Genomic DNA, 23,222 nt, shown 5'->3' with positions numbered 1-23,222 from the left:
AACAGAAAAAGGAGAACCAAAGCCAGGTAACATGGTCTAAGTAGTAACTTGCCATTTATCTGAAAGTTCTACCATTTTACCTGGACTTCTTTAGTTTCTTCTCTACAGACACATCATTAATGAAAGTCTCCCCTGCATACAGTATGGCTTACGACTTTAACAGAATTAAGGTGAGGAAGAGGGGAACAGCCAGTTTTACTTTTTTCCCCTTTATACATATGCCATCTATTTGGATTAATCAGACAACGGTCCTAAAGATCTTACATTTGTTTAGTGCTCAGCATAACCAGGGTCATTTGCTTCTGACCTTCAGTCAGTCCTGTAATAAATATAACTAACACATTATCTGAGTGTCAACCATCCTATGGGCAGCTAAGCCCAAAGTCTTTTTGTGACATGCATCATTTGGGCACTGAAAAGAAGAGAGGACAGAGCACCTGTAGGACTCTACAGAAGAGGGACAGCAGGTGCTTATCACCTATCAATACTCTAATGTAGAGAAGCTGCTGTAGTAGTATTACTAATAGCTCTTGAAACATCATCTTTGAGATAGCATCTCCTTGCTGTATACATCAGAGATATTGTAGAATGAGTTAAATGCTTTTCTTGATACAGGACTGTTAATTAAATACCTGGTATGATTAAGTTAAGAAAATGTGCTCTTTATGTGGAAGAGTCACATTCTGGAGCTGGAATGAAAGTCTCCTTTGCATATAGTTCTGCTTACTGCTTTGTCAAAAATAAGGGGAGGATGAGAGGCATTGCAAACACTGACTAGGGGTGCAGGAACTGTCATAAGCTATACTAAAAGATATATCTGTACATAAAGATATATAAAATTGTTAAGCAACAAGTCAGAAATAGTGAAGTGTCTAAAGAGAAGAGCACAAAAACATGAAGGCTGTAGCTAAACCCTTCTTACAAATATTTGTGTTTAATACTGAACTAAAAATTAATGAAGTAATGGAATGAAGCTAAAAGTTCCACATGACTTGACATTTCCTGACACAGCAATGTAGTTAGCTGGCAAATAATCTCACCAAACACATTTTTAAGAAAATCTTATCTTTAAAAAAAAAAAAGAAAGAAAAAACAGAACACTAAAAAGCAAGGTAGACAGAACAGACATGTATCAAAGGTTTTCAAAAAACACTCTTCCAAAGTTTTCCTTTAGTTACCTGGTAAACTGATATAGAAGTATTTTCATTGTCTTCTTCCAATATGATGGAAGTTATCACATTATCACATTTTGATCCATAGCACAGTATATTTGAAGGAAGGTTTCTACACAGCCTCTTATGTAAGGAATTACAGATTTCTAAAGACTGAAGTTGAGTGAAACTGAAATATATTATTTAAAGAAAGAGAAAGCCAGGAATTAGGATCTCTGCTTAGGACAGAGAACTAAGGGAGGAACAAAAGAAGCAGGTCCAAACTAAGTCCACGATTCTCAGCTATATGCTTCAGTTAAATGGCTATGCCCCTACAGATATCCCTCTGTTGATTTTAATAAAGTATATCCAATCTCAGAGAAAAAACCCACCCTTCATTTTTATAATGCATTCATAAGACACTGGTGTTATATCAAAACCTTAAAGGTTAATAAAATTAAAAGAGAAAGTTTTAAATGACTCACACAAAGTATTCCCTAGGAAAGTGATGGAGCTAGCTGTGAAATAGTGTCTCCAAATATACCAATAGAAATTTGGCTTTCAATTTGATTAAGCACTGCTCTTTGTGCTAGACAGGATCCCTTAAGACAAACAAGCCGGATATTCTTACTTCTACTGCCACCTAGCGTACATTTGGATTTCCTTCATCTAAGAAGGTACAATTGAAATTAAGACTGAAACTAAACCAACAGTAGTTTTTCATGCTCAAGATATAAACTCTACACATCTTAATATTTTCAAGCCTCAGCGTTATGTTTTTTAAGGAAATTCTGATTTCTACCTTCCATCCACTATAAAGAAGTCTCTATGAAAGATTAATTGTGTACAAACACAGGAAATTTAGAAATACAACTGTCACCAAGTAGAATGCATTTCATTTACTATATTGCACTAAAATTGCATTACTGATTAAACATACTAATTTCAAATATCTCCAAAACCTCCTTATATCAAAAAGAGAAAGTGACTGGGATTTATCTCAGCTAAATTTAGACATACTGCATTTGAGCTGGTCACCGCAGTTTACCTCTACAGTCAATGGAAAATGTAGGTGCCTTCAGAGGACAAGTCATTTACTTACATTTCCAAATTGTCTGAATGATTGTAATGATTATAAGCTTTAAACCTCTACTTACTTGAATATTCAAGAATCACATTGCTTAGTGCAATTGGAGGACAGCTGTAAAGACTTATAAGACAAAAACATGAAACTCAACACTTAATATTCAGGCTACCGCTGGTCTGAAGAGGAGATACAAGTGAGGAATTTCTTGTGAAAGTTAATTATGCCTCAAAAAGCAGGCAGGGAAAGCGAAAAAACTAGAGGAAGTATCTTAAAATATTACTGGCTCTGTGTATCGCTTTGAAGAGTCAATAAGGAATAGTTCTGAGAAAAGACGATAGTACACTCAAGCTTCATGTTTCAGTCACTGTCCTGGAGGCAAAATACCAGGTGATACTTGCAATCGTTATGTCCTTGGGCAAGCTGTTTTGTTCAATCTGGAACAGAAGAGACCTTACCACATTCAGGCAAGCAGGCACAGAGAAGCAACAACTATCCAAAAGCAATAAGAAACCTGGAGAGGCATGAAAAATTAGGAATTAAAAAAACACGGACAGAATTACTTCCCTCTTGAGTTCTACCTATCTGTTGAACTTCTGTTCTACCACTCTGAATTTTACCCTAAGGCAATCCATCTTCATCTGTGCTATAGAGGCAACTAAGCTTAACCCCCTCAGCATAACTCAGGATGATGTATTTAACACATCTCAAGAGTTTAGATGACATTGTAGCAGCTTGTAGCAAACCTTAAAAGGTCATCTATACTTTTAAATACCACATATCTGAAATGCCTCCTCTGCCTGCAACTCCTGCATGTTACCAAGTCTCTTAAAATATTGGTACTTCAATTTAGTTAAGATCAATCATCTTCACCTGTTCCTCATGAAAGAAAATAAACAAAGCAAATAGTTCTGTATTCTATCTGAGGCACAGATGAGATACTAGGAAAAACTGTGCCACTACAGTTGCTGAACTGTAGTGGAATAGATCACCCAGAGAGACGGGGGAATCTCCATCCCTCTTCGAGATCCCCTAACTAGACACAGCCATGGCTGACTTGATGTACCATTGGTAACAAGACCAGATGACCTCCAAAAGCTCCCTCTGACACGTCTGCAATTCAATTCCTCTTTTCCCTGATACGCTAGACACGTGATAAGCCACAGAAAGATGAGGGTGGTGGTGTAGTGGAACTGCCTACTACTAGTTTTCTCTATTGTCTCTTGCTTAGAAAGAGATGAAGAAGTTAAAAAAGAAAAGTATGTGTTTTAACTGAAGAGGGACAGAAATATTTTTATTCTTTTTTATTTCTCCAGAGCACATAGCACAGCACAGTGAGGCTAGAAATGCTGCTATTTTTCCAGTTACAGGAGGAAATATTTAAGAAGATGCAACACTGAAAAAATGCAAGCATAGTTAGTACCACTAAAGCATGTTACTGCTGGTAGTAACCTGATACTAGTTTTGTGTGGATAAATTAAGTCTCTCTCCAGATGGTCAGGTCCATTCTTTCTTGCCACAACAGAAAATTTTTTGTTGAGACAGACAGGAGGGGCAGTAAAAAAAAGGAAAAGACATACGGAGCAACAAAACTTGATAACTTCACTTTAACGCTGTCTAAACTATTATATTATTACATTGATTTTAAAAATAAGCTGCAAAAGAGATCCTAATAATTATTACTATATTGTATAATTTATAAATATAAAAACATAGTACATTACAGTAGTATCAGATATATAGAAACTACCAGACACTGTTCTGTCTCCAGGGATATAATATTTCATGTTTATTTGAAAGCAAGATATTCTACAGATAATGTGATGCTAATAGAAAACTGAACACAGCAACACTTTTCTTAAAATCCTAAAATCAGGCCAGGAAATATACCACAAGAGTCTAGAACTTTGCTACAACAAATGACAAAAGCCACAGAACGCTTTCACTCTGCAGAACAGCTAACCCAGAAGCCTATGAGCTGCTACAAATGTTATAGCCATGAAGAAATGCAGACACTAAGTGAAATCTGTCAAAGCTAACTGAGGAATAAATTCTCGACATTCAACTATCAAATTTCCTCTATGTGCCCTTTCAGTATTGGTAATGAGGTGCTTCCTAGCCTTAGTTGAACTTTAGCTTGAACTCATTAATGCTTTTCCAGAGCTTCTCAATTACCTGGGACCAAGGACGAAAAAAAAAAAATAGATCTGGAAAGTTGCTTTAAAGAATATTCATATCTTTGCCAGACACCTGATCAGCAGAGGTCTGGAAAAGCTGACCAGAAAAGAAAGCAACTGAAGCCTGCCGCTATAAGCTACTGTGGATTTTTTAGCATGTATTATAACTGGGTGCAATTGGAATGGGTCTTGAAGCAACCTGTTGATGCAGCAAGAGTGGCTAAATCTGGTGGCAAATGTTGTCACTGAGTTTGTTCCAGCACTGACCACCTATACTGAAGGATGCTACCAGTAAACTTAACTTCATTCATTGACCTTAAAATGAATATGACAATCTGGCACAGAAGTTTGCCTATGAAGCTTGTCCTACATGCGGTTGTCCTGCTCTTGTTCTGACCAAAATGCTAAGCATCAGAAAGCTTCACATCTAACTTGACAACAGAAGCAGACACATGAGAATACTTAGAGATGGATTCTACCAGGGTTTTCCTCCTCCACCAAAATATTTTCAATCTTTAACCTCCTCATATTACATAGATTTATATTGCATACACGCACATACAAGAAGCCCAGTATTGTCAAATTCAAATGTTTTAAAAATCTGAGCAGGAAACAAATGCCATAGCAGCAGTATCTGCACCGTACATGAACAAAAACAGGTAATGGTGAATTTCTATATTCCATTAGTATATGACAGCAGCCAAGACATTTCTAGATTTCTATCAGATACAGCTCTTGGACACCAGAGGCACATGGAGAATATCAAAGTGATAAAAGTATAGGTAACCACCATGTGGAAGCTAGCCAGATCTACCAAGGACAGTCACAAATCCCTGGGGTTTTAGCATAAACAAGGGTCTTGTCTAAGGCATAGTATTGTTTACCTATTTATCACAGCTCTCACACAACCTGAAAAACAGAGAATTTTCCAAATACTAACAAGGAATATTTGACATTTCACTTTGGTTCCCTAATTCCCAATATGTCCGGGGGTTGCTGGTAGAAGTTCTGACAGTAAAGTAGCTGAAGAATGAAATTATCAGGAAATCAGACTACATCGTGACATAAACCACACTGCTAGTCTAGAAAGGCTTTCTAAACTTTTAGACAGATATAGAGATCTTCTCACAATACCTAAAGGTCTTGGAAAGAGGGACAACTTGTGGAAAACAAGTATTTGCCTCTCAGTAATAATGCCACCTTGTCCTGCTTATCATGATATATTTTGAGTAGTATCCTAAAGCTCACTGAAAATTCAGATATCTTCTGCAACAGCTGCCATGCTACTTCAGAAACCAGACTATAACCTCTGTTTTGCTTACATCAGGCATACAGTACAGACTTACACAAGAAGCGCAAAAGGAACTCACCAGGATAAAACTGACAGCATCAGCTAGCCTAGTAAACTTAATGTGGATTCATAAGTTATGGTTGCTTCCAAAGCACTAGACATTAAAACCAAAACAGATTTAACTATAAATGCTAGACAGACAGTGTTTACAGAAGCTTCTGGTTTCCTATATTAGAGTACCTGATGCACTCACCTCAACTGACTGAAGTTTTTCATCATGGAGATGAGGTGACCTTGGGTAAATATCAAGAAGATGAGGAGGCTCATCAATATGTGTTCTTCTAATGTGGTGTTCAAGAACTTCTTTATAATCAAATGAATCAAAGTTGGTTTTCCACAGTAATACCTGTAAGAAGCCATCATATCACCAACTACTTGAAGCCTATTCAGTGCCGAAAACAACTGTTCAGTGAAGTCTGTTATTACAAATAGATCATGACATCAGAATGAGCTTGCTGTCATCACTTAGCCTGATCTCCGCTACAACACAGGCACTTCCCCAGAGTATCTTGTACTTCAAGTCTAATAGATGCGGTTCAATCTATTTACAAAAAACCAAAACCAACCTCTTAAAAGATGTCTCAATAATCATAAAAGAAAGCAAACTCCATCCCACTGGACTGTACTGTTATTTTTCTGCCAAATCAAGGGGTCATATACTATCAAATTTCTGTCCCCTATGAAGGCTTGCAGGTCAAATGAGAAAGTTTGAGGGGATAAGAGAAATTACAGAGCTCCACAGAACTCTAAAGCACCTGTTCCAGTGTTTGAGCAACAGGAATCTGTTTTCTTTGTCCTTGTCCAATTACATTCATGGTAGAAACAATACACAACCATCACACAATGATCAAATGCAGAAGTAAGGTAGCAGAATGCAGAAGTAAGACAGCAGAAAGTAGTCTATCCAGCCTTATGGATAGACCAGAAAACCAAATTATAAGAGACAAGGTTTCTCTCTCGTGTCACAGAGCAATTGTACATTTAAGTAATTTAATTAAGTTTGCGTAAATGTAGATGATGTGTTGCCTTTGTTATTTTAAGCACTAAGGGAAAAAAGAAAATGAAAAAAGAAGTTCAAAACACTTAGAAGACGGCAGTTTCCGAAAGTCCTATGTTGATTTTTAGCTGCTCCTTAAATTAGATGCAACAAAGATGGAGACCATGATCTGAGTTAATATTACCTGCTTGTCCAGCCAAAATTATTTCTGACAAGTGTTAGAAGTATTTTTCAGAAATTTATATACTATACAGAAGCAGCACAAATCAGATTTGATCACAGAAATTCCAAGCAGACTGAGTAATATTTTTAATATATTCCTAAACAGCTGCATTATTACAACTTCATTTCAGGTTCAACATCTTCTGTGACTCTGTTGAATGGAAGACCCTAAATATGCACCGGGACACACAGTGCACCAATAAAGACAGACCCCAAACCAACTCAGACATTAGTAACAGTGAAAGTGGGATGCATGGATCTCAGTACAAACTATATAAACCTGCCTCAGAACCCGGCACTTGTGGGACAATTAGATGTTAGATTAATTGATTCACAGCAGCCCACTGTGTTGTAAGAGGGAGTTCCTGCTTTCTCTCCCTCCTCTTTTCAGCTGTGTAGTTCCATTACCGCCATCATCCAATCCAGCAAAAAGTTATTCACATTTTTCATGTGGCTTTTCCCCATGTGTTCAGGCTAATTTTCTGTTGGTTTAGCAATTCAGATTGGCTCAGCAGAGTGTAAACAAGGGTAGCAGGAGGCAGCAGAAGTAGGACTTGTCAACAGTGGTGAGCATTTGAGCTGCTTGAGCTCTAAATATGTTTTATTTTGCTTTAAAGTAGAAGGCCATGCCACTGCAGCTTCATCATTACAGACAACAAAGTTAATAAGAGTAAAACCAACATGGAAACATCCACACATGCCTTGAGTATCTCAACTGCAATGCAAACTGTGTAAAAGCAACTATGCGCTACCCAAGAAAAACAGTTATTTCCTAAGGAAGTATTTCCTTTTACATCAAGGCAGTCACCAGACACAACGTCTAATTTAAAATAACATTTTTGTTTTAAATGCTCAAACAACTCTTCCCTATATGAAGTCTAGTACTTTGCTGTTTCACCAATGTAAATTAGCGAAGTACAGTAGTAGTACAACTTAATTCTTACAATAATGAAGTAGTGACTTTAGAACAAGTGAAAACCTAATGGAGAGTGTAGGCATTAATACTAGTTGCGACACAACTACTTTGTTGACACCGAATTGACAATTAAAATATTTCTATTTAAAAGCATTCCTTTATTTTAATTCCTAACACAGAAGTGGCTAGTACTGTGGTCTTCATATCATGACATCCGATTGAAATTCTGTATAACACACAACTAGATAGAATGCATGTCAGCATACCGTAAGTGGTATGTAACAGTAATATGCTATATTTAACTCACATCCACTGTAACAAACATTAAGACATGTAGTTCAAAAAGACAATACCTGAGCATCTGCTCCACCTGAGGCAAATTTTTCACCACCTTTTGAAAAAGCTACAGAAAGTACAGGTCCCTGAAAGAAAAAAAATTAGCATACAGTAAAATTACACTACTACTGTAATAATGGTATTTTAATGCAAAGATAAACACACTTATGTTATCTAATATGAATAGATTTTTCAATTTTAATAAAATAAAGATCTTAACTGTATTTAAATTTTTGCAAAACAACTTGATTGAAAAGCTTGTATTGCACATCTTCGTAAAATGCTGCATTACAATTACTACAATCAATACTAGGAAAATAATGGCATTTTCCTTAGAATTTATGCTTCAACTCTGCAATGAAAAATTATCAAATATCTATTACATTACTCAAGACAATGTGTTTGAGTGATTCATTATCAAAAGTAGGGTTTGTTTTGCATTAAGAGGAAAGGCAGTAAATGTCTGCTAATCTTCATGAAAGTTACCTTCTATAAGCTTCTCCCTCCTTCGAAAGCACTATTTTTCAATAGACAAAAAACCCTAATGTGCCAAATAATCGATTTTTACAATCAAGAGAGTGGAATTATTAATTAATTCATAGCTATCTATTACATTAAGCATGCCTACAATATTGACAGGTAACTGCATGGTCATAGGTAAAACTGATGCATTTCCTTATGCACTTGCGACAAGATGTATTAACAGAACACTTTGCTGTCCACTCAAGTTTATCTGCAAGTTGCAAGACACAAGACACAGTGGCATAAATGTTACTTTCCATTTGAAAAGACACTGAATAATCTATGAAGGTTTTCATTTAAATAGGATTATTGTGTATACCTTATGTCCATGAAGAGTGTAAATAAGTCTTCCTTCTAAGAGATCCAAAATCTTAAGAGTACCATCAGTAGAAGCAGTGATGAGATAGTTACCAGAAGGATGGAATGATACGCAATTAACGCCTGCTCTGTGAACTAAATTTACAGAAGACAATATCAAAAGACTGTAGATATCTACTAACAGAAGACGTACACTTTATGTCTTCACTCTTTCCTACTTCCCAAATAACAACCTACTTCGTTTAAGGCAAAAACAACCAAGGTACTGGAGCATAGCAGACTCTCCAAAGTATTTGCTTAGTTCTATTCTAAAAATTAAGAGAAGCATTGCAAAGAAATAAGCAGGAATCAAATTAGATTTTTAGGGCTGTTAGACTACAAAAAGATTACTTCCTAATTGCCAATATGACCTATTTGTCCGCTTTCCCCAGTAAAGAATGAAATCATATAATCTAAATAAATCACATTTTGTTGCAAAGAGCTCTGTTCTAAAGCAAATACAACTACTTTTTTTTTTTACCTTTGTAATGCTGCAGTAGCTTGTTCATTCGAATATCCCACAGTTTCACTGTATGATTGGAACCTGCAGAAGCTATACACGTACCACTTGGATTGAAATCCACAAAATTTGCAAATCTAAATATAATTAATGAAAATAGATTGATTATGTGTTTCCATAGAAATATTTGGGTATACATGTGTATACATAGATATAGATATATATATATATAAAGCCCACAATACTAATACTGAGTTGCCACAAACTTGTCTGGAATCCACAATTATGTATGCACTCAAATAAGGTATTTGAAACAACTGAAATAAGCATAAGAAAAGAAGATGTGCATGACAAAACAGACTGTATAATCCGGCTGTTGTTAAAAAGATACTATAATTGTCCTGACTCAAACCTTCAGTTAGTGTTGGAGGAAAAGTTCCTAGAAAGAAGTGTTGCAAAGAGTTTGAAAGCAGCAAGTAAAATAATTTTCTCTAAGAACATAGTATCTAGCTGTAACAACCTTTTAGCTTGGAAAAAGGACAGAGAAGGCAGCCATGAAATTAGCAAAGCACATATACAAGATTAATATTCCATTGCATTTGTTAATTAAAACTCTGGTTTCAAGATGTTTAATAAAACTGCAGATAAGTAAAAGCAAGTCTTTTCTAAACCTAAACAAGGCAGGTCACTGAAGCTAACAGACCATTGTTTTCATCAACAAGTAGAGAATTCTTAAACTTCTCTTCTTGTTGAAGCATCCAATATCAGATAGCATTGTCAAAACGGAGGGGAAACATGAAAATTATCAAAAATCCAAGAACAATCTCACTTTCCTCCGGCTTATTTCTTGACTGGTGAAAAACAGTTGGATAACTGCAGCCAGTTAACCTCTTTAGAAAAACATGATATGGATTATTTTCATTTACATAGGTGGTAGAAGTTTGATCTATTTTCAGATACAACATATATAGATGTTAATACCACAAAACATGAATATAATCTCATTAAAATTACAAATTTACATTTCTCCTTTTTTCTAGTAACACTTACCCTCCATAATCTAAGAAGCTATCAATACAAGTTTTATTTCTTGTATCCCAGATCTTAACAGATTTATCCTCACTGCAAGATGCTATTAGTCTTCCATCAGGTGAAAATCTGGAACATGCAAGTGTATATATTACCAAATAACTGATACTACGTAGCTTAGCATTAAAGACAGAAGTACCAAAACAACAGAACTGAGAAAGCCTGTTTCAAATTAAAATGTTTAACATTCAAAGGACATTTGAATTTATCATATTTTTTAGTGAATAATAAAATTGAAAAGATTTTCCCCTCACTCCTCCCCCTTCCATTTCACAATCAACTACAATTAAAAACAGAGCCATAAGCAAGGTGGGAGGGGGAGTAACAGCAGCCTAAGGCTGCCACTTCAGATGTCAAAGAGATTATTATAGAAAACTATAGGCAAAAAGACAAAGAGGGCACAGTAGAACTTTGTGTTCAATTTAACCTACATATATATTCTCCTGCGAATTCTCTCTAGACTTACCAACTGTCAGCAAAACATTCATGATTATTCCTAGACTTGCAGACTATGTTTTTAAACAGGAAAATTGATTTGTCTTTAGTATCACCAATCATTACTATTTCTCACATTGACCAACTTCACAAGGACATTAAAACACTGTTCAAGAACTATCACATACAATTTTCTAAAGCTTTTATTTTCCTTTTCAGCGATCAGATACTTTGGAACTTTATAGGGCTCTACATTTCACCAGTGTTAAATTTCTTTCTCAGGAGGTTTAAACCAGGCCTCTCTTAGCTGCAGATTTTCCATTAATGTGGAGGGGAAAAAAAAAAAAAAAAGTCAGCAAAGAACAATCTTTTCTTGTCTTTGAAGAGCTGCCCTGCCTTTATAGAGTGCAAATCTTAACTTGCAGTACAAAGGCCGTTTCTTTTACCTTTTCCAATTACATAAGCCTAATTAATTTTGACTCATGACCATTATTTTCTGTCACTGTTGTTCCAAAAAAGGTTGAGAAACCCCCTACCATGTATAATAAATGTAGAAACAAGTGAATGCTGTGAAATATGTTAATACAGCACAACAACATACAAGACTGGGGAGAGACAGGATACTGACTGAAAATAAATATAAAGACCTTATTTGTCCTTCAAAGTAAAAAAATTAACTCCCAGCAACAGATTTAATATGTACACATATTGACACAGAGCAAGCTTTTCTATTAAAATTTAGTGATAGATCATCATTTATCCTTCCACAGATTTTTCTTCTCTTAGTTCTGCCCTGGGAAATAAATAAAAAAACCCCAAACTTTGTTAGGCATTCTGCTTCTTTACAAAGAAAACAAAAGGAACACTTACTTGGCACAGCGAACCCAATGAGTATGCTGGAATAGGGAAAACAAAAGGCGCGGACGGTGAACACTCCATATTTTTATTGATTTATCATTGGATGCTGAAACTAGAAAGTGGCCATCATGCGAGAAGTTCACGCTACGAACAGATGCTGTATGACCTTTCAGTATCGATGATTCTCCATGACTGAGGGCAGAGAAGGAACCAAACCCAAAAACCAAGATACAAAACATATTTATATTAATCAAAGTTTAAAACCCCATAAAACTCAAAGTTACCATATTTGGAATCTTATCCAAATGAAAAACCAAGGTATACAGGCTAAATCTCAGTGCTGCCAACATTTTTTGTCTTATTTGAATTATTAGAATAATAAACTTTAAAGCAACTGTATTTAATATGACCAAATTTACAGAACAGTGCAATTAACTAGCAGCATTAGCTTCCATACAGTATTTGAAAGAGGATTTATTCTAATTTTTGATACAGTAATCTACAAAATCTTCAAAAGTTAAAGTAAAACCAGTCTTTCTAAGATCATTTGGAATAGCTCATGATCACCACTACTTAAGAACAATCTAAAAAGGCAAGTCAATTAATTTTTTTTTTTAAAAAAAAAAGCTATTTTTTTGTTTCCTTCAGCACTGGTTTCATTAAAATGAAGTGCAGCCATGCAATCCTTATTAAAAGAAATATATCCTTTAAGCCACAGAAACACTACCAAGCTATAAAGTCCTACACACATGAAATTATGACCTTGAAATAGCTATATTTTTCTTTTGAAACTACAGAATATTCAGTAAAGAACAAAGTAACACAATAAAGAACCATGTTGTTTGTGCTCCCCAATCTCTGTTTCTATCAAAGCCCAGGGATATGGGAAGAAAAGAGAAAATTTCTCTTTTCCAATATTCACATTGCCAAACATCATCCAGTTGTACTCACATGCAAGGAATCCATAGTCTGACAGTACGATCTTGAGAAGCTGAAGCGAGTAGCTGCCCATCTGGAGAGAACTGTACACTGGTCACAGCTTCCACATGGCCTATAAATTTGTAAGCTCTGCACTGTGTCTTCAGCTTCCACACCATAAGAAACCTATCCAAAGAAGAGGTAGCTGGCAAGAAATAAAAGATATTATGAGTCTGCTGGCTGTTACTAGAAAAATCAGAGCCAATGACTATGGATTTGGATTCACCAGTGAACTTACTGGGTATTAGTGGGAGGGAGCAGTTATTGGGTTTTAATGGATACTCAGCCTGAGCACAACGTCTGGCAGCCAGCAATGCCAACACCAGGCTTTTGGAAGGACATCAGAAGACTGGGAGGAGTAAAGGATAATTCTTAACAGGTAGCTCTCCTACATATTAATCAAACTGGATTGCAAGAACTTTAAAGATATAGAATAAAAAATCCAAAGCCGAACATCATGCACATATCATTAAGTATGAATTCAGAATTGGCATTACCAAATACTACGAACAAGAGACAAACTCTTCAGTGATCTCACTTTGACCTCCAAGATGGAATTTGTTTCAAGCATCAAATGCTTAGCTCTGAAAAGACAAGCCAACTTAAACTAAAGATATCAGTTGTACCATTTCAGATATCTATGCTAAAGTGAATAACCAAATATGATAGTTCTACAATCCTGAGTACCAATTTTTTAATACTAACATTTGTGTAGTTCAAAACACAACGTAAAGTTGCCAGCCTGATAACAGAAAGAGCATGGTTGGGTGTGGGTTTTTTGTTTGTTGTTTTTTTGTTTTGGTTTGGTTTTTTAGTTTTTGGGTTTTTTACAGTCACTTTACAGGTGGACTATCTACATTTGAGAAGGCAAACATAGCTTTTACAAGAGCTTGATCATTTTCAGGAAGCTATAACCAGCAAAAGCAATGAGCAGTTGAATTAAACTGACAAGTGTGATATTCCTGTGCCCCTATTATCTTCATCTCTGTTAAGTGCTAGCATGCAGGACATAAATAAAAACAAGGGATTCACACTCCCACCTCTCAGTTATAAAATTCCAAGCCCTAGCACAGAAAGGGAGGAAGAGTTAAAACAGGGGCCTCCTGCAAGTTGAAGAGAGCATAAAAAGGATAGCTCTTTTCCCAACCTCTTTAAGGCACCAACATAGAACAAAGGAATGGTGTTTGTTCATTGGCATATGGGTCAAGACAAGCCTCCAACAAAATGTTAGATATTTAACTCTCCTTAGGGATTTGGCCAGAGATATCATTTTTACTCCCAGAAGTGTAGCTTCTGGTAAAAGATGTGGGACCAGACTACCCCTAAGCCTGTATCAATAGACCTAAATTTGACACAGAAGTACAGGCTGCTTTCCCCCCACCAGCTTTTCAGAACTCTATTTTACAGCAGGCTTTTTCTAATGGTACTTGAATGATTTCTTTTTCCCCTTTGATTCAGAAAAACATGACCTAGAGCAGCATAAAACAGCAAGGAAAAAGTGAAATGTAAGCTAAAATAGAATTTGAAGGCATCAGGCTGGAAATGTGGAACAGACAAGATTGATGGCTTCTGAAACAAATAATGCAGGAACTACCGAAGTACCTGTGGTACTTTATGAACTGCACAAAGGCTGTGTAATACCAGCCCTCTTGGCTTTCAGTTTTAAAACCTGAAGGAAATATTTTAAAAGATGACAGTACAATGAATTCAAAGCCTGGTTTCTTGTAGCTTGCTCTCTCACAGACGGGTTATCCCAAGGTTAATGAGACGCAAGCAGTGACCTGAAGTTCTCTTTCCCCTGGGACACCCACAAGCACCCCCTCTGGACTCCCTGTTGCCTATGCTCACACACCATTTTCTCTCCAACCTTAGGTAGTTTTCTCCCTTGAAGTCACCTGCTCATTACCATGACACTCAAAGGCTATTATTATCTCCAACACTGGAGCTCCAGCCCAGCTGACACCATCCCAGGGGTGACAGAGAGAGCTTCAGGACCTGCACAGCAAAGGGTGAGTAATGACAGACCTACTGCAGAACCGTTTTCCCAAGGCACACAGGCTGATGTGACTCTATATTTGAACAGCACAAGACAGGCCTAGACAAAGGAACTCGAAGCCAAACCTCCAAATCTATATTCAACTTTAGAGTCTATCCTGCCAAGGAAACCAGGTCCCTTTACCATTGGCAAGCCTCAGTCAAGCCAAGCTATTCCCTGCTCAAGCAGGCTCAAATAAATTTTAGTGCATATGGCTAACACACAAGCATTTTGCTGTAACACTAAATATTTTATCTCGGCTAACCACAGGCACTAAATAGAAGAGTCTATAGGGTAACAAGGTTGCCAGTAATAATTTCCATTATCAATACTAATCTTAAAAATAGTTTTATACATTAAAAACATACTATTAATATTATCAAATAAACTTCTCTATTTCTCCTTTTATTCCATTTTAAGGGATTTTGCCTACTTTATAACATTGCTTCTCGAATTTACTCAAGTACACTATCTTAAGGATTGCTTCTTAATCCTTTATGCATTTTTCTCCCCTCAAGGTCATGTTATCCACACATTTAAGTGTTCAAAAGGAGGGGAGCAAGAACCTTGCAGGACAGATTACACATGAGGTCCTACAGCAACGCAGACCAGACCCAGCTGATGCATTCTGTCAGCACTTGCTAAGTATTGCCAGCATCCTACAGTCTGACTTTCAACTACCAAACCACCAGTAAATGGCCCACAACAGAGCTCCAAAGTATTGGAACTGAAACAAAAGAAACACAGAAGGTTCAGAAGAAGTCTTAAGGATGGGCTGTACCACAAATAGGTCTGTTGCATATGCTCCTCAGAGAAAACACAACATAACCAGAAGCATGTGTAGAGGTGAAGAACAAAATCTGTCCTTGCTGTAGTAATGAAATTGTTTGATCAACTGCAAAATATAACTAGAAAGAAGCTGAAAATTCACTCAGAGCTGATTCCAATATTTAATTTAGTCCAGTTTGTAAACTCAGTGCCTTTTTTTTTAAGCTTCACTGCTTTCTGTACACACCCAAGTACAACTGACCCATTACAAGGTAATTTGTTTTTCTAGTGATGAATCGTATCAGAATTAAACACTCAAGAATAAAGGCCTTACACAAAGGCCAGATTTACAAACCACACTGCTACAGTTCCCTAAACCAGTATTTGGGTTTTACATATGCCACAAAAATTTTGTTATGGTATCTGCAATGGGAAAAAGTTCAACTTATATGCTGTGAATGTTGACGGTATTAATTTTCACATATACACACATATATATGAAGACACAAGTTGCCACAACATGGAAATACCATTACACTCCCGTTTCCCACAATACCACAGGCACCACTCTAAGAAAGCTGTGCCAAGATTAGAAGAGACATGCTCAGCCAGACTTCGACAACTAGATGCACCTCGTGGTCATCCTTTTCCCCTCCCAAAATACCAAAGCATCCCTAGCATTCACCTCAGTGCAAGAATTACAGGTCAGATGGGGTACAAGGCTGTGCGCATGATGTGCGTGAATATTCAACCACCACCACCAAACGCACACACTTTACAGGAACCCTGCAAATCTCACTGAGATAAGGTGAACGTCACCATACAAACACATTTAACAGTGATTTGCAGGATCTCCTGCTTGAGCGAAAACAATTATTAATTGAACCTCTGTCAAGAGAGCCAATCTGGAATTCTAAGAACAATGGATAAATTACAAGGAACTTCTAACAACTCCTGTAAGTTCAAGCTCATGGCAGTTTTTATTGTATACTGTATGTACTTAAACAACAGGAAGAGAATTGGAAAGAGTCAGCACACTAGCCCACATTTAATTAACATTCTGGATTTTATTTTTTCAAAGAAACCCCGAAGCCCTCCCACATTTATTCAGTGTTAAGTTTACATTCAATTTCTTTTAAGTCACTTAAAATCAGTAGTTTAAAATATATATAGAAGTGTTCCCCAAATTTTCAAAGTCTAACAGGATAGAAAAATCATTCCAAATTTCAGATTTTCCAAAAATCTGTACACACTGAAAAACAACCAGATTGGAGTATTTCTGTAGAATTGCTGCAACTTACATCAAAACTAGTGGAACTTTAAATGGCAAGGGTTTTTTGTTTTCGTTTCTTTCTCCTTCTCTAGTCCCTCCTCTTTCCTTCGCCTCCCCCCATTTTTTATTGCCATTGGGAAGAAATGTAAATATATTTTTTTAATGCCAGGTTACTCACATTTGCTTCCCCCCCCCCCCCCTTTTAATTTTTAAATAATCACAAAAATAGAATGGGAGGTGGTGGGGAGGAGGAAGGGTTGAAATACATACATACAGAATAACTTTTCCAACTTTAAGAGGCAGATTCACTTCGACTTATTGCTGAAGTAGATAAGGAACACTGTGAATGTCAGTTTTAACATGAAGGTAGTTCTTTATATGAAAGGCAGTTTTTGCCAAGTGTTAAAAAAGTTAATTGTATAAAAGTTGCATAGTCTATATTCACACCATTAAATTACTTTCATCTGAGGAAACATGCATTGCACACACAACTTATGCTCCTGCTTATGTAGGAGAACACAGGCCTTTTTCCTGTCATTTCTATTGAACGCAACAGTCTACAGCAAGCTTTTCAAAAAAGCACATATTTTATGTAATTTATTGCTCCAGCACATAATGACTGGCTATCTTTTAAAATTTGATAAATGGTTCATAACTTGTAGGTCCACAAAACAATTCCTTGCTGCAGAGTGGAATGGAATTTTTCAGGAATGTCTCCCTTATATAGTAAAGAAGTTCCCTTTGTTAAAAAAGATAAAGATTAAAAAATAGCCTAGGGAACATTAAAAAAAAAAAAAAGAAAAAAGAAAAAATTCAAATTGCAAGTAACCTCCTAAAAATAAGTTAGACTTAAAACAACCCACGCCACACAGTGGCAAGCACTTTTAGCATGATTCAACACTACAACCCCAGCTCCAAATTTTTTTTTTCTGTTCCCCTTCTCTCTTAGCCTGCTTCCACCCAAACCTCTCAACGCTTTAAAATCACCAGGATTCAAGAATATACCTTAATTTACTTTTGCTTTATTTTTGGCAAATCTTCAGTTATTTCAGGGTCTCACTTGCTCCCTTTTAACCCTTCTACCTACTGCAGCAAATGCACACCTACCACATTCCTCAAGTGTCCAGATTCTTATTCCTCACTCACTAGCTCCAGTTCCTACCTACCAGCCCCACGTCAAGAATTACTACACTGTGGTTAATGAAGAACATTTATCACTTCAGTGAAAGTAATCAAAAAAGCTGGAATGCCTGAAACATTAAGATAAGTGTTCAACCTAAACCATATAAAGCTAAAAAACACAGATACTAAACACAAGATTTTTTTCAAGTACGCTACACATATCACATCTATTGTCTATAATCACGCTCAAAGCAGATTAATGACACACGTCAAGAATCAATACTCTTCAAAACTCAGCATAACAGGATACAGAAAACATTCTAAATTTGTCTGTGAACCACTTAACCAACAAATCTTGTTCTCCTCCAAACTGCCTTTTCAACTCACCTCACTTCAGGAACTGCAGCTTCACAGCCTTACCCGAGGTCTCCTGTGGTACTGTTGTGACTAGACAGAGGCAGAATACACTGCATTATTTAAACTCTGCCTAGGGCTGATGCATGCCAACCATTGCCAAAATGCAGAATGCAAAACAAAACAACCCAAGTTTGCCTCTGTGTCTCCTTCCTCTACCCTGCTGACAGACCCCCTCCAAAAATAGATACATGGTATAGTCACATAAGGTATGTGTCCCTAGGATGCCAGGCTCAACATGGAAAAGCAACATAATATTAAATATATACCTAAGAAACAGCAGCAGATAATGCAGCTTTGTGCTTTCTTTCCTTCTTCATTATCTTTAAATAGAATTCTTACTTGTAGCCATCCCTATTTCTCCCCACTTGTGGCACCACCAGCATGTCCACTGCTACCATATTCTTCTCCAAACCCACGAAAGCTCCTGACTCAGCCTCATGAGGTAAGTTTTTCCAGAACAGGCACAAAAGTGCAAAGCAGTGCCAAAGCCTATCTACTAAAAAACCTTCCTTTTCTTCAATGTAAGAGAGCTGGCTGTCACCCTGAAACCTTTAAGAGCATGTAAATTCCAAAAAACCTGCAGAATATTACAAGGCTTAAGATTCAGCTTTCCCCATCAATGTTGACTCAATCACAAGTTACTGTAGCATTACTGAAAGGTGTTAGATACATATGTTATAATATAGCCGCAACATAGGTCAGTTAATTCTACTGAAAGAACCTTAACTTTCACTTCTGTAAGGAAAGACTCTTCACTTTCACGTAACATTAACCCTGGAAGATAATGTGTATAATTTTTCTTTTAAAGAAAAAACAAAAAAAATCCCTCCTCAGTCCACTCAAAAGCCTTTGCTTTACCATAATCAAGACAGACCAAAGTCAGAAAACAATGGATCAAAATGTTACAAAAGTAAAAGGCATTAGATCTGTACTGAACATTTTAGAAACTAAACCCCATTATTTACTTTTGCTTTCCATACAGTTCACCACAGCAGATACAGTTTCTCCACCACTACAGACACATCAGAAGACATCCCAAGGTATACAATCCAACATTGCTATCTGCTCACACATTTAAAAACCTTGGAGATTACAGTCCATTCAATTTGTACTACCAGCAGTGATTATTTCTCAAATTTCCAAATCTGATTTTTATCTGCAGCATTACAAGTTCTCATTTGCACATCAGCACGCCCCTCAGTTGTACGATAAGCAGTAAGGCACTTTCCTGAATGAGGATGATAAATAGTCCCATCTTCTTTGAAATGCCATATAATAATTTCAGGGGTAGGAGATCCATCTTTTGGGCATCTCCTCATACCTATGAAGTCTTCATGCTCAGGGACTTCAGCACACAGCTCAGTCACTGAGTTAAATCTAATCTCTTTATTTGATGTGTATTCAAAAAATTGATTGCCTCCCTGACCATGACATCCAAAGAGAGAAAGGTGAGCCCCAGTAGGATGATGTTCTGGTAAGACATAGTCGAGGCATTCTGAAGCTATTCCTGCACTGCGGATAGCACCATGCCAGCCAGGACGATCTTCTGGTACATGCAACTCGGCAAATACGTTTTTTAAATACCAGTTAAAACTCTTGCATTTCAAACGCTCTCTTAGTATCTTCCTTTCAGAAATATCTCCATAGTTTTCTTTCCTTGCTGAAGGATTTCTGTTGTAAAAGTGCTCCTTGTACTCATCCATCCACACCTCAGCAGCACGTGCTGTGTTCTGAAGGAAATTTGGTCTGGCATAGGGTGCACGCTTTGGAAACACATGGCCTACATGGGAGCACGGATGAATTTCCAACATGCCTCCACACTGCCAAACCCTAAATGATAATTCTAAGTTCTCCCCTCCCCAAACATCCATTCCTGTATCGTAGGTGCCCAGGTACTCAAAATACTTCTTGCTGACAGCAAACAAGCCACCAGCCATAGTTGGGGATCTGATTGGGTCAGTTTCAGATTTGCGCCTGAGACGTTCATGTTTAGGCACCGAGTGCCACTGGAATGTCAGCCGCCAGTCAAACCCCCCAATCATGGGCTCTGCTGTTTGCATGTAGTATTCAAATGTTTTCCAGTCAATGGTGTCAATGACAGGACAAACAATAACAGTCTCATTCTCAGCAATCCTCTCGAGCAGTGGTTCCAGCCAGCCAGAAACACATTCACAGTGACAGTCTAGAAACGTGAGGACATCACCAGTAGCAAAGGTAGCGCCAATTAAGCGTGCACGGACCAATCCTTCTCGTTTGTTGGTTCTTATCAAACGAACTCTTTTCAGACTGCTTATGTATTTTTCAAGTTCAGCCTTCAAATACACTTTATCACTCAAGTCATCCACCAGTATAATTTCTTTTAGAAGTACTGAGGGTGATGTTTCAAGAACGCTATGTATCGTCCGCAGCAATGTCGACCAGGCTTCATTGTAAAAAGCAATTACAACAGACGTCGTGGGCAGCCTTCTGTAGTCATAAGATTTAGTTTTACAGCCACTCAGTCGATTATCTTCAATGTGCCGATGGAGAGAGATTTTATCACTCAAATAAATATTAATTGCATACTTCTCAATCAGCTCTTCTTCCTGTTTCTTTTCCTCAGGGCCCAGCTGCAGGCGAGAAGCCTTACCCCATTCTCCTGGGGCATAGGGATCAGGCGGGGATTTGTCATAAACTGGACGAGCCAAATCCACAGCTTCTTCTGCACCGTCAGAAAAGCGCCTCTCCCATTTCCCTTTGCTGATGCTCTCCCCGGCGAGGGAGGCACCGAAGGAAGAAACCGACAGCTCGACCGCAAAGTAAGCGATCATCAAGAAGCCGAGAAACACACAGCTTTTGCGGACCCACGTCCATCTTCTCGCCAGACGGATCCTCATCGCAGCCGACTAAAAGCAGCTACTGGCAGAGAGGAGCTCCGCGAGCCGCTACCGGCCGCCCGCCGCGCCGCCGGGACGGAGCGGGCTGCGGGCGCTGCCAGCTGCGGGCTCGGGAAGCGGCGGAGTTGCAGCCAGACCCTCCGTGGCGGGCCCGGCGGCTTCCCGGGGGCCGCGGGGGCAGCGGGGCGGCAGCGGCGGCACGGAGCAGCCCCCCGCCCCTCCGGCCTCGGCGCTCCCCTCACTTACTTCCTCCTCCTCCTCCTCCCCGCTCGCCGCGGGACAAACCCCTCCTCCCGCCTTGTGGTTTGCTCAAAAAGTTGTCGCTTAAGGAAGGGGCAGAGACTCCTCGGCCCGCCCGGCCGGCGCGGGGTCCCGCCCCGCCTCCGCGCCCGGACGCGCCCGGCGGCTCCGCCGGCTGCCGGGGGAGCGGGGCGGGGAGCAGCCGCCCCGCCCGGAAAGCAAACGGCGCCCGGCCCCCCGCACTCACCCAGCCCAGTGGCGTCCGCGTTGAAGGCGACGCCCGTGACGGCCGCTCTGTGGCCTCGGAAAGGCCGGATCAGGACGGGGTCCTCCTGGGGGAGAGGGTGCGCACCGTCAGGGTCCGCCCGGGGCCCCCCACCCGCCCGCCCCCTCGGGAGCCGCTGACGTCCCGCACGCGGCGGGGTAACGGGGGCCGGAGGGCCCCGCACCCCCAGCGCTCCCACCGGCGGCTGCGGCAGCCGCACCGGCTGCAGCCGCGCAGCCCTTGGAGCCGGGCGACATCCGCCGGCCGCGGCACCCGCTCGCCGGCCGGCAGCCGCAGCTCGCCTTCCCGCCAGAGTGCCGCCCTGGCTGCCTGGGGTCGGGGCCAGGGCCGGGGCCGGCCCTTACCAGCGCGGAGGCCATGGGCGGAGCGGGGCGCCGCGGCAACGGCGGCTGCCGGAGCGGCGCGGCGGCCCGTCAAACCCCCCGCGCTCCAGGCGCGGCCGGCCGAGCCCCGAGCCCATCCGCGGCGCCAACGTTGCGTGTTTCAATCGGCCCATTCGCCGGCTGCCCCGCGGGGGCGGGGCCGCAGAGCGGCCCATTGATCGTGTAGGTGCTCGACTCCCTCTTAAAGGCGCAGCGCCGCCCACGCCACCCGGCCAGCGATCCGGCGGGCCGCGCCTTCCCCGCCCTGTGCGGGTGTTCCGTGGCGGGATCCGGGTCCGGGTTCAGCGGCCGGGGAGCGAAGCGCCCTGCCCCGTCCTGCTCGGTCGGGCCCGGCCCGGCCCGTTAAAGCTGCTGCCCGGTGTTTCCCAGTCCGCCCGTTGGCTGGGACGCGGCGGCTCGTGCTCGGAAGGGGCTGAGCTGCCGCGGGGGTCCGGCCCGGTGGGCCTGGTGCGGGCCGGGCGCTGCGGCCGGAGGCGGGAAACTCGACCTGGGGTTTATTCGTTAAAACAACCCCCAAACCATGGTCTCCCCCTGTCGGCCTGTGCGGGGCCCCCCGGTGCTGGGCTGGTGCCCCTGCCCGCTGCCAGCGCGGCGCTCTGCCCCTCAGGGCCGCCGGGGGCCGCGGGGGCGTGAGGCGCTGCCCGGCCGCGCAGCGCAGGGCGGGTGCCCGGAGCCGCCTCTAGCCGGGGCGCGTTCTTCCGGGTCGGCGGGCGCTGCCTGCTGACGGGTGTTCCAGGCCAGCCGACAGCAAAGCTGAGAAAGCAAAATCTTCAAAGCTAGCGGAAGGTCGGGCCCATGCTACCTCGAATCTGTGACCCATGAACTGGCGCAGGATAACTCTGTTTAGCGCCTCAGGCCGATTTTGTGTTAAGCTATCTTGGGCAGTTTG

The 23,222-nt window shown here is 40.2% G+C and overlaps 2 protein-coding genes across 10 annotated transcripts in view; both read right to left on the bottom strand.

Annotated features, from left to right (window-relative positions):
- POC1B (POC1 centriolar protein B) overlaps positions 1 to 22,426 on the bottom strand; it is a 71,932-nt gene extending 49,506 nt beyond the window's left edge. For 6 of the 9 annotated variants that reach the window (XR_005104309.1, XR_005104310.1, XR_005104308.1 and 3 more), the window contains exons 1-9: positions 22,295 to 22,426; positions 21,912 to 21,996; positions 12,907 to 13,078; positions 11,968 to 12,147; positions 10,624 to 10,731; positions 9,595 to 9,710; positions 9,076 to 9,209; positions 8,252 to 8,320; positions 5,957 to 6,109 (exon numbers count right to left, since the gene is read on the bottom strand). Coding sequence is in view for 5 of the 9 variants with exons in the window: in XM_037387826.1 (XP_037243723.1) it covers positions 5,957 to 6,109; positions 8,252 to 8,320; positions 9,076 to 9,209; positions 9,595 to 9,710; positions 10,624 to 10,731; positions 11,968 to 12,147; positions 12,907 to 13,078; positions 21,912 to 21,996; positions 22,295 to 22,309 (1,032 nt within the window). In the remaining 4 variants the exon portion in view is untranslated. The remainder of the gene's footprint in view (positions 1 to 5,956; positions 6,110 to 8,251; positions 8,321 to 9,075; positions 9,210 to 9,594; positions 9,711 to 10,623; positions 10,732 to 11,967; positions 12,148 to 12,906; positions 13,079 to 21,911; positions 21,997 to 22,294) is intronic. The other 3 variants (XM_037387823.1, XM_037387824.1, XM_037387827.1) reach the window with 2 other exon arrangements.
- GALNT4 (polypeptide N-acetylgalactosaminyltransferase 4) lies at positions 16,694 to 21,876 on the bottom strand. Its single transcript, XM_037387821.1, has one exon. It carries the CDS (start codon positions 21,422 to 21,424, stop codon positions 19,673 to 19,675), a length of 1,752 nt encoding a protein of 583 aa, XP_037243718.1. The 5' UTR covers positions 21,425 to 21,876; the 3' UTR covers positions 16,694 to 19,672.
- Positions 22,427 to 23,222: the final 796 nt, after the last annotated feature.

This window comes from Falco rusticolus, chromosome 5 (genome assembly GCF_015220075.1).
Source record: "Falco rusticolus isolate bFalRus1 chromosome 5, bFalRus1.pri, whole genome shotgun sequence".
NCBI classification, from domain to species: domain Eukaryota; kingdom Metazoa; phylum Chordata; class Aves; order Falconiformes; family Falconidae; genus Falco; species Falco rusticolus.
Note: the sequence above shows the minus strand (reverse complement) of the source record. Positions and strands in the feature narration are given on the sequence as shown.